Source organism: Spermophilus citellus (assembly GCF_964194105.1).
Source record: "Spermophilus citellus genome assembly, chromosome: 12".
NCBI lineage: Eukaryota > Metazoa > Chordata > Mammalia > Rodentia > Sciuridae > Spermophilus > Spermophilus citellus.
In genome coordinates this window covers 72,778,513-72,790,573 of record NC_138198.1, presented here as the reverse complement: position 1 = coordinate 72,790,573, position 12,061 = coordinate 72,778,513, and the positions used below count along the sequence as shown (strand labels likewise).

Here is a 12,061-nt window from a genome sequence, read left to right as displayed (position 1 = left end):
GAAGACAGTGAATCTCTCTGGCTCTGCCACAGTATGCACTATGCCCAAAATCATTCATCACAGCCAGAGAAGCTATAGAAAGACTACACGGTGATGACCAGCATTGCATAACAAATGAAAATCCATCTTCAAGAGCACTGACTAAGATAACCATCTCAAAAATGGTATAGATCCCTGATCCACTGGCAAATCTCAATGTAGCAGCATTAGAAATGGGGTGGGGGTGGTAATAATGTTTCTAAAAGATAATAACTTTCTAGCAACAGGTCCCAAAGAAATCAAAAATGGATAAAATGCCTGATAAAGAATTTAAAAGAATGATCAGAAAAACCTGAGTAAGATCCAAGAGAATACACATAAATAGTCAAATGAAATTAGGAAAACAATGGAGAACATGAATGAGAAATTCAGTGAGAGATTTTCAAAAATAATCAAACAAATCTTGCAAATAAAAAGCTCAATAACTCAAAAAAGCAAAAGTCTCAACAATGTACTAGATCAAGTGGAAGGTTCAAGAGAGCATTTCAGAACAATGGGACACCATTAAACAAACAGGAATACCTGAAGGCAAGGAGAATAAAGTTAATGAATAGAATACCTCTTCAATGAAATGATAGTAGAAAACTTCCTTAATCATGGCAAAAAAATAGACATCCATGTATAGGAACCCTATAAAACCCCCAAAGAGACATGACCCAAAAAGTTCTTCACCAGAGCACATTATAAAACCTGCAAGAGAAAATTACCCAGTCTCGTTTAAAGGTATCCCCATAGACTAACACATTTGTCAGTAAAAATGGTACAGGCTAGTGGGAAATAAAATGATGTATTCCGAGTCCTGAAGCAAAAGCTGCTAACCAAGAATACCATAATCAGCAAAGCTATACTTCAGAAATGAAGAAGAAGTAAGGCTTTCCAAGAGAAGCAAAAGAGAAATTTATAACAACCAGAATAGGCTTACAAAAGATGCTTAAGAGACTCCTACACCCCAAAGTGAAAGATAGATATCTACCATCATGAAAATAGGTGAAAGCTTACATCTATTACAAGAGCAGCTACACAAGAGACAACTAGAAAAGAAACAAACACCACTGATCCAGTAAACCAACACACAATAAAGATGAACAAGAGAAGAAGGAGAAATTTCAAAACAATAGAACAAAATAAAAGTGACAGGAATAATTTCTCACTTATCAATTACAGCCTTGAATATAATCAGAATATACTCTCCAGTTAAAAAATACAGACTAGCTGAATGGATTAAAAAAACCAATCTTCCTTCTAGAAACTCACTTCACCAGTAAAGACACGCATAGACTGAAATTAAAAGGAGGATGCTATTTCAAACAAATGGAAACCTAAAGCAAACCAGAGTGCCTATACTTATTTCTCACAAAATACACCTTATAACAAAAACTGTAAGAGGAGACAGAGAAGGTCACTATATAAATTGTCAAGGGATCAATTCAAGAAGAATTAAATCATAAATTTACATAAACTTAATGTCAGAGCAAAACAAATGCTATTAGACAAAAAGGGAGAGATAGGCTCTAGTATAATAAAAGTGAGGGAGATTTCAACTCTACCCTGTTACCAATGGACACATCATCCAGGGGAGAAAAAAACAACAAAGGATCATCAGAGTTGAACTATACTCACAGATAAAATGGATGTTTACAGGACATTCTATCCAACATTTACAAAACACACAAGTGTGTGTGTGTGTGTATGTGTATGTTTCTTTTTTTTTTTTTTAATTTGGTGGGGGTGATTACTAGGTACTTACCCCAGGGGCAGTTTACAACTGAACTATATCTCCAGCCCTCTTTATTTACTCATTTATTCATTCATTCATTTATTTTGAGACAAGTTCTCAATAAGTTGCTAAAGGCCTCAACTGACTTGCTGAGGCTGGCGTTGAACATGTGATCCTCCTGCCTCAGCCTCCCAAGCTGCTAAGATTATAGACACCATGCCTAAGCAAAATACATATTCTTTTCACCAATGCTTGGAACTGTCTCCAGAATAGAACTGTTAGACCACAAAACAAGTCTTAATGAATTAAAAAAAATTGAAATCATATCTATTTTATAGCAATGGAATAAAACTAGAAATAAACAACATAATAAATTTTATAAATTATTCAAATGAATTGATACAACATACTTTTCAGAGAATCTCTGAAGAGATTCAAAGGGAAATTTTTAAATATTTCAAAGACAATGAAAATGGAAACACAACATGCCAAGCTATGGGCTACAGCAAAAGCAGCACTAAGAAGGATATTTCTAGCAATAAGTGCCTACCCATAAAAAAGGAAAAAGTTTCAAATAAACAGCATAATAATAAATATCAAGGATATTCAGAATCAACCAATCCAAAAATTTAGTAGAAGAAAATAAATTAAAAAGGTCAGATCAGAAATAAACAAAAAGACTGAAGAAATAATACAAAAGGTCAGAGTTGTTCTTTGAAAACAGACCTAGACTCAGTGAGAAAAATAGGCAGAACTGAATAAAATTAGAAATAAAAATGGAGACATTTCAGCAGAAATTACAAAAATACAAAGGATCATTAGGAATTATGATGAAAAATGGACAGATTTCTGGATACAGATTATCTTCAAAAACTGAACCATGAGGATATTAAAAAAACTGAATAAACAAATAATGATTAGTGGGATTGAAATCAGTAATACAAAGTCTACCAACATCGAAATCCCAGGACAAGATTGCTTCACTTCTGAATTTTACCACTTTTGAAGAACTACTACCAATTCACTCAAACTATTCCTAAGCATTGAAAGGTGAAGGAACCCTTCCTAACTCATTCTATGAGGCCAACACTGTCCTGTTTCCAAAACCAGACAAGGACAGAACAAGAAAACTATAGACCAGTATCCTGGATGAACACAGATGAGAATATTCTCAACAAAATACTAGCAAATCAAATTCAATAGCACATAAAAAGAACATTTATCATGACCAAGTCAGTTTCCTTCCAGAAATACAAGATGATTCAACACATGCAAATAAATAAATGTAATACATCCCATCAACAGAAAGAAGGATTTCAAATATGTAATTATTCTCAAAAGATGCAGAAAAAGCATTTGATAAAATTCAGCATCCACTCATGATAAGAAAACTTTCCAACAAATTAGGTGTAGAAGAAATATAACTCAACAATAAAGGCTGTATATGGTAAACCCATACCCAACATCATATTGAAAGGGGAAAAGCTGAAAACATTTCCTCTAAGATCAGGAACAAGACAAGGCTATCAATTCTCACTGTTCGTATTTAATATAATATTAGAAGTTGTATCCAGAATAATAGGCAAAGAAAGCATGGAAATGGAATGGGAGGAAGTCAAACTATCCTTGCTTACAGATGATAAGATTCTATTTACAGAAAGACCAAAAGCTCAACAAAAGACTGTTAAAGGTGATTTTTTAAAAGTCAGCAAAGTAGCAGAATGCAAAATCAACATACAAAAGCAGTCGCTTTTGTACTCACCAATAACCAATTTGTTGAAAATGAAATCATGAAAGTATTCCCATTCACAACATCTACAAAAAATAAAAAAATAAATAAATACCTATGAATAAACTTAACCAAGGAAGTGAAAGACCTCTACAGTGAAAATTACAAAACACTGGTGAAAAAAAATTAAAGACATGAAATAGGTAAAAGGGTCTCCAATATTCATGGGTAGGAAGAATTAATATTGTTGAAATTCCCATGTTATCCAAAGTAACCTACAGATTCAGTGCAATTCCCTCAAAAGATCATTATATTTTTCATAGAACCTGACAAAACAATTGTGATAGACAAATGAAGCACAGAAGACCCTGAATATCCACAGTGGTTTTGAACAAAAATAACAAGGTTGGAGACACCAAAAACACCTGATTTCAAGACATAGTACAGAGCCACAAAACAGCATGGTATTGACATAGAAACAGAGACCAGTGAAACAGAATAAACATGCCAGAAATAAACCTACCTACCGTCTCCAGCCAACTGGTTTCTCAACAAAGGCACCAATAACATACACTTTAGAAAGGACAGCCTGTTAGACCTGAAACTCTGCAACTACTAGAAGACAACATAGGAGAAACCTTCAGAACATTGGAAATGGCAATGATTTCCTGGATCAGAAAGCACGGGAAATAAAAGCAAAAGTTGACAAATGTGATTTTGTCAAACTAAAAAGCACAGCAAAAGAAATAATTTGCAGAATTAGAAATAATATTTGCCAACTATTGATCTGACAGAGGACTTGTTGTGGTTTATATGTGAGGTGTCCCCCAAAAGCTCATGTGTGAGACAATGTAAGAGGGTTTAGAGGGGAAGAGCCTTAACCTAATAAGTACATTAGTTTGCTGTAGACTGGAGGAGAAGGGTATTTGGGGGTGTGCTTTTGGAATATGTGTTTTGTTCTTTTTGAGAAGAGCTCTCATTCTCTGCTTCCTGGTGGCCATGTCCTGAGCTGTTTTCCTCCACCACACCCTTCCACCATCATGTTCTGCCTTGCCTTGGGCTCAGAGCAATGGAGTCAGCTGTCTATGTACTGAGACCACTGAAATCATGAGCCCCAAATAAACTTTTCCTCCTCTGATTGTTCTTGTCAGGTCTTTTGGTGATGACAGGAAAATAGCTGACTAAAACAGGGCTAATATCTAAAATAACAAGAAAACTTTAAAAACTTAATCAAAAAAGTTACCCCATTAAAATGGACAGATGATCTGAAGACCAATAAGTATATGAAAATATATATCAATGGACATCATGGAAATACAAATCAAAACTACAATGAGAGACAGTCTCACCCCAGTTGGAATAGCCATTATCAAAAATAATAAAATTTCTAAAAGCTGGCAAGAATGTATAGAAAAAGAACTCTGGTACACCGTTGATGGGAATATAAATTAATATAGCCATTATGGACAATATGGGCATTCCACAGAAAACTAAAAACAAAACTACCATATGGTCCAGCTATCCCACGTCTCAGTATATATCCAAAGGAAATTAAATTGGCAATGAAACTTATACCTGAACTCCTGTTTATTGTGGTACTATCCACAATAGCCAAGACACAGATTTAATCTAGGTCCCCATCAACAGATGAATGGACAAAAAAATGTATAATGTATACACTATAGCATACTATTCAGCATAAAGAATGGATTACTGTCAGTAGATAAAACAATAAACCCACCTTCTACAGAATACTGGAAAAAACTATAGGACCTTATGTTGCAGGTACCAAGCCAGGCACTGACAGATATGTACCACCTGTTTTCATATATGGAAGCTAAAAAATGTCAACATGAAAGTACACTAGAGATTACTAGAGTTTGGGAAGTGTAGGAGAAGGATAGGGGAGATTGAGATTGGATTTGTGCATTGCACACTATATACCTGTAATGGAAAGAACATACTGAACCACATGAATATGTACAAGATGTATTAATTATTTTACTTATTCATTCAAGATATATGTGAAATGACAGTAGAGTGTATTTTGACATATTATACATACATGGAGTATGACTTATTCTAATTAGAACCCCATTCTTGGGGTTATACATGACATGGAATTACATGGCTTGTATATTTGCATATGAACATAGGAAAGTTACCTCTGCTGCAACCTACTGTCTTTCCTATTCCCATCCCCCTCCCTTCATTCCCTTTTGTCTGATCCTATAAACTTCTGTTCTCCCCCCTGCCACCCCTTATTGTGTGTTAGCATCTAACATTCAGCCTTTGATTTGGGGGGGATTGGCTTATTTCACTTTGCATGATAGTCTTCAGTTTTAACCATTTACCCACAAATGCTATAATTTCATTCTTCTTTATGCAGAGTAATATTCCATTGTATAAATGTACCACATTTTCTTTATCCATTCATCTTTTGAAGGGTACTTAGGTTGGTTCCAGAGCTTAGCTATTATGAATTCAGCTGCTATAAACATTGATATGGCTGCATCACTGTAGTATGCTGATTTTAAGTCCTTTGCGTATACACCAAGGAGTGGGATAACTAGGTCAAATTGGTGGTTCCATTCCAAGTTGTCTGAGGAATCTACATACTGCTTTCCAGAGTGGTTGCACCAATTTGCAGTCCCACCAGCAGTGTATGAGTGTACCTTTTCCCCCACATCCTTGCCAATATATGTTGTTACTTGTGTTCTTGATAATTGCCATTCTGACTAGAATGAGATGGAATCTCAGTGTAGCTTTAATTTACATTTCTCTAATTGTTAGAAATGTTGAACACTTTTTTCATATATTTCTTCTTCTGTGAACTGCCTGTTCAGTTCAGCCCATTTAACTATTGATTTATTTGTTTTGGGGGGTGTAAAGTTTTTTGAGTTCTTTATATATCCTGGAGATTAATGCTCTATCTTAGGTGCAGGTTGTATTCTGTAGGCTCTCTCTTCACATTCTTGGTTGTTTCCTTTGCTGTGAAGAAGCTTTTTAGTTTGATACTATCCTACTTATTTATTCTTGATTTTACTTCTTGTGCTTTAGGAGTCTTGTTTGAGTAAGTCTGTTCTTAAGCCAACAAGATGAGAGAGTTGGGCCTACATTTTCCTACTACTAGGTCTAATGCCTAGGTCCTTGATCCACTTTGAGTTGAGTTTTGTGAAAGATAGGGGTTAAATTCAATGTGTTAATTTTTAAAACAAAACGATACTGTGCTTCCAGAGAATTTCAGACCTTCCCCTTGTATATATGAATTCCTCCTTTTCCTATACCTGGGTTGCCTGCTTTATTCCAATTAGAATGGCATGTAATTTATCATCCAAACGGGACACTTGACACTGTAAGAAGATGCTAGTAGTGATCATACCAGGACAAGAGGGAGACGACAGGACTATTTGAAGTAAACCAAGGCATTTCCTTCTCCTCCAGGGAATATCCCGCCCACCCCATCCCACTATCCTCCCCAAGAAGGCCACACTGTGCCCTCAGTGCACCTGTGGTCTGGGTTACCTGCCTCATCCTCACTGCATTGTGGGCTTCCCAAGAGCAGAGGCCAGGTCAAGGGGCATGGATGGTATTGCAGAGGTGGTTAGTAAATTCTCATGAAATTGAGGAAATCCTTCTGACTGATCTCTAAACTGGGCCATGACAGAAGCTTCATTTTGAGGTTTGCAAGAGCCAGTGGTATGCAGTGGGGAGATTCACTGTGGTGTATTCATATATGCCCATCCACAAGAACCTAATTGAAAAATAAATACAAATAACTATGGGTAAATGGCAGAAAGATCAAGGGAACAAGAGGTAGGGAAAGGGAAGGGGAAGGAGAGGAACTAGAATCCTAATTAGAATAAGATATATTCCAAACTTGTATAATTATATCAAAATTGATTCAACTGCATGTATAAATCAAAAAAACCAATAAAATAAAATTGAAAAAATGAGCCAGCAGTTGAAGCCTTTCTTCAAGCCTCATGGATTCTTCTTCTACCTCTTGATTTTCCTTTACAAAGCTCAGGATTGTGATGTGTAGGTAGACATGTGTGAGTGCAAATATGCAATCATCCCTTTGTATTCAGGGGACATTTGTTGTAAGACCTCCTCTGGATATCAAAATGCTCAGATGTTCAAGTCATATGTAAAATCCTGTAGCATCTGCATATAACCAAAGAACACCCTCCCATGTTCTTTCAACCATCTCCGGATTCCTTTCACTACCCCATACAATGTAAATGCTATATAAATAGTTGTTCTATTATCTTGTTTAGGGAATAATGACAAGAAAAAGCTTAAAGGCTCAGTATACAATTATTTTTCAAATATATTTAATCTGAGGTTGGTTGAATCCAAGCATGTGGAACCCATGGACAGGAACAGCTGACTGCATGCATCTTTCCGTAGTCCTGGACTTTCCAGAATTCTGATGAGGATAGATATCAGAATAATATAAGTATTTTATATATATATATATATATATATATATATATATATATATATATATATATACATTTAATAAGCCTTTGCAGGGGAGCAGCTACAAACAGTTAATGTATTTGTGGTTCAGAACCATGACCCTCTGATTCTAATTCAAATCCTTATCAGTTTGATTTCTTCCAATTTCCTTGATAGAAGCAGTGCTTAGGCGTTACAGAGCTGACATTGTCCCCCTTCTGTTTTCCAGGATCAGTACAAGTTCTGCTACGAGGTGGCCCTGGAATACTTGAATTCTGGCTGATGGTGGAAACAGCTCTGCCGACAAACCTGTTCCTACCACAAAGCCAAGATGTTCATGGTGTTTGTGTAGATGAGATGAAGACTTCTCAATATGCTTATTTTGCTTTGCATAATTGGCTCTTTTTAAGAGCCCAAGAAAGTGTTTATGAAACTGCTTGCACTGCCCAATTCCCAGTAATGCTGCTGCCTGACAGAAACACACAGCCTACAGTCTTCAGATACTGTACACCTCATCACCGGCTTGTTAGAGCGGCGTAGACATCTGGTCGATTGAAGAGCACAATTATATTCTTATGAAGGAATTTGTACCTTTGGGGTATATTTTTTGTGGCCCGTGATCCTCTGTCATTGTATGTTTTTGTTCTGTGGAGAATGCTCCCTGGCATTATGATAATATATTATTTTAGTTAATATTTGTATTTTAACATGTCACATAATACAAGCTTATGTAGCTTTCCAGGACTAACAGATCAATGTGTAATGAACAAAGAGATGTTCTATGAGTTGTTGTTTCTATCAGATTTGTATCGTTTCCAAGGGAAAAGCTTGGGGAGGACTCACTTCAAAAATGCAACATGGTCAGATTCACAGATCCAAAGCTTTTCCATTTGTTTATATTGTAAATATTTTTGATTTCATCAAATTATTTATTCATTAAAAGAAATTTTTGTGAAGCACAGTGGGTGACAATCATTTTTATTAAGCCCTGGAAATGACTTACTGTATGATGTTACCTTATGTGAATTCTCAACTCAATAAATGATGACCCTTAACCAGGCGTGGTGTATTCCTGGTGTCCCAGTGCACGGGCAGTGGAGGCCACACCCGTCACACAGGACCACTAGGGGAGTAATTGCACCTGGGACCTTGTCTTAGTCACTTTGTGCTTCTATAACAAAATACCACAGACCGGATGATGCATAAAGTAACTTATTTCTCAAATTGACAAGACTGAGGGGTAGCATGTGGTGAGGCATCATGCTGCATTATAAAATGGTTGAAGAGCAGGTGAGCATACAAGAGACAGGGCAGGAGCAAGAGAAAGCTGAGGACACTTTCGTAAAAGGCCATACAACAACTCATCTACTCCCTCAATCATGGCCTTAGTCCAATAGAGGTATTTTTTAAAGGTTCTGCCTCCTGGCACCATCATAATGGTGATTATAAATGTCAATATGATTTTTTTAGGGGACATCCAAATTATTGCAGTCCTATTTGACTAGTGCAGGTAGGACTGGGGTTTTAGAGAAGGAACTTTTGTCAATTAAAGCTCTAAGTCCATGATGGTAACCTACCCAGTGCTCAGGAAACATGCTGTGGGCTCACTAGGGAGCATGGATTCTGACCTAGCTGGGCAGGCTGAACAAAGTGCCAGGGCAGGGACTTTTGGGCTGGGCTGACCACTTTTTTCACTTCACCTCACTCAATGGAGGATGATATATCCTTTTCACACCTTATTCAAATCTTAAAATATGCAGAATAATTTTAAAGGGTTATACGATCAGATGTTTCAGAAGGAAATATCATGGCCAAGGAACCTACTCAATGCTACCTGAGGACTTTGACCCCTAAAGCAGAAGGCAAGTGTGCTGTGAATGGAAGATTTACATTTGAACTGAATTTCAGGATGTTCAATGGTGTCCAATAGCTAGCTAATGGATACCAACCTTTATTGAACACCAGTTCTCTGCCAGGCACTTTATGATGTGGTAGCAGTTTCTTTCCATAATATAATCCAGGTATAATTGTGAATCTCACCCAACAGATGGAGAAACTCAGAAAAGATTAAGACATTTGTCTAAAATCAAAACTAGTGGGCACCGAATGCCTCCAGAGCCCAAAGGAGGTACAGTGACAGCAGTGGCATCATCCCTGATATCCAAAGTCCACGTGTGCTTCAACAGATTGGAGACTGTGGGAAACTAGCAAACACTAGTCTCACATTGAAGACAATAATTTCCTCTACACTTAAATCTCTGGATTTTTATCCTCCTTCCACTTTTTTTATATTTTAGAAGAAATAGAAGGGAAGAGGTATTCTGTGGCTTTGTCTGATTTCCCATAAGCCTTTTCAGAAAGGTTGAGTTCTGTTATTTCATGTACATAAAGTCTTTGCCCCTTGCAAACAATGGAAGCCAGCCTCGTGCCTGCTTATCCTCCTCTATTTCTCAATCCTCTGGGTTTCCATCTGTATGGTATCCTGACCCTCCTAGACACTTCATACCTATGGCTTCTGTGGAAGTCAATAACCCTGCCCTGACCCTCTGACATAGTCCTTGTATTAGTCAGGGTTCTCTAGAGGAACAGATATATATATAATTATAAAAAGGAATTATAATTATAAAAAGGGGATTTATTAGGTTGGCTTACACAACCAGAATCAGGATAGTCCACAATGGCCTTCTGCAGGCTGGAGAGCTGGAAGAACCAGTAGCTGCACAGTCCAAGAGGCTGAAGCCCCAGAACAAGAGGGATCAACAGTGCTGCCCTAGTCCAAAACCAAAGGCTTCTGGAGAATCACTGGCAGAGTCAACTTTGGAAAACTGAAGAAGCAAGAGTGTGATACCCTCGGACCTTCGCTGCAGCAATCCAGAACCAGGTCAAGAAGAATAGAGCTTGCATCTCCTGCTGCTGCTTCCTTGTTCTTCCAATTTTTATTTCATCCAAGCCATCATCCCATGGTTGGTGTTGCCCAGGCTTAGGAAGGGTCTCAATTTCAGTTGGCAACCTACATGCCAGTAATTCCCAAACACACCCTCATTGACACACCAAAAACCCCCTTAATCCTTGCATCTCTTAATCTAATCAAGTTTGAGAATTCAAATTAACCAATGGAGTCCTCCTCATGGGCAAGTTGGTAACAGTTATTCCATGGTGTCTTTGCATGGCAGCATGACTAGGCTAAACTGCATTTCCCAGAATCCCACGGTGATATATTTCTAGTTAAGGTTAGCCCCAGGAATCATTGGATGCAAGATATTGAGGACAGAAGTTAAGCAGCAGCTGTATTTTTTAAAGAAACTTTATTCTATTTATTTTTATGTGCTGCTGAGGATTGAACCCAGTGCTTTACACATCCTAGGCAAGTACTCTACCACTGAGCCACCACACCAGCCCAGCTGTATTGTTTTTATACCCAGAGAGCCATTGATCTGTACTCCAAGGTGACCAGTGGGTCAGTAACAACATGCTTCAGGTCCTATCAGCACTCTCCTCAGAGGCCTCCAGAGTCTTCTCACCAGATCCATCCCAGGCCTATGTTTTTAGGTTTTGTTAAGGCAAAATGTGTGTAGTTATCTACTGCTAAATAGTAAGTCTCCCTAAAATTTAGGTGCTTAAAACAATAAACCTTGTTATCTTCTTCAGGTCTAAAACTTATGACTGGTTTTAGCTAATTGATTCTGGCACAAAGGTCACCCTCAAGTGGCCATCAAAATGTTAGTTCAGAGCTATCAAATTTTCTGTCTTAGGCTATTTTCTGTTGCTAAACTGAATGCTACAAACTGAGAATGTATATAAAAATAGTCTGAGGAGCTATCCCACTCCTCGGTTTATACCCAAAGGACTTAAAAACAGCATACTACAGGGACACAGCTACATCAATGTTTATAGCAGCATAATTCACAATAGCTAAACTGTGGAACCAACCTAGATGCCCTTCAGTAGATGAATGAATATGGAAACATTGGCATATATACACAATGGAATATTACTCAGCATTAAAAGAGAATAAAATCATGATATTTGCAGGTAAATGGATAGAGTTGGAGAATATAATGCTAAGTGAAGCAAGCCAATCCCCCCCAGAAAAAACAAAGGCCAAATGTTTT

At 37.3% G+C, this 12,061-nt stretch overlaps 1 protein-coding gene across 9 annotated transcripts in view; it reads left to right on the top strand.

Annotated features, from left to right (window-relative positions):
- PTPRM (protein tyrosine phosphatase receptor type M) overlaps positions 1-9,004 on the top strand; it is an 825,699-nt gene extending 816,695 nt beyond the window's left edge. For all 9 annotated transcript variants that reach the window (XM_081262895.1, XM_081262888.1, XM_081262887.1 and 6 more), the window contains one exon: positions 8,179-9,004. In XM_081262895.1, the coding sequence (XP_081119021.1) occupies positions 8,179-8,232 (54 nt within the window). In that variant the 3' untranslated portion in view covers positions 8,233-9,004. The remainder of the gene's footprint in view (positions 1-8,178) is intronic.
- The last annotated feature ends 3,057 nt before the right edge of the window (positions 9,005-12,061 follow it).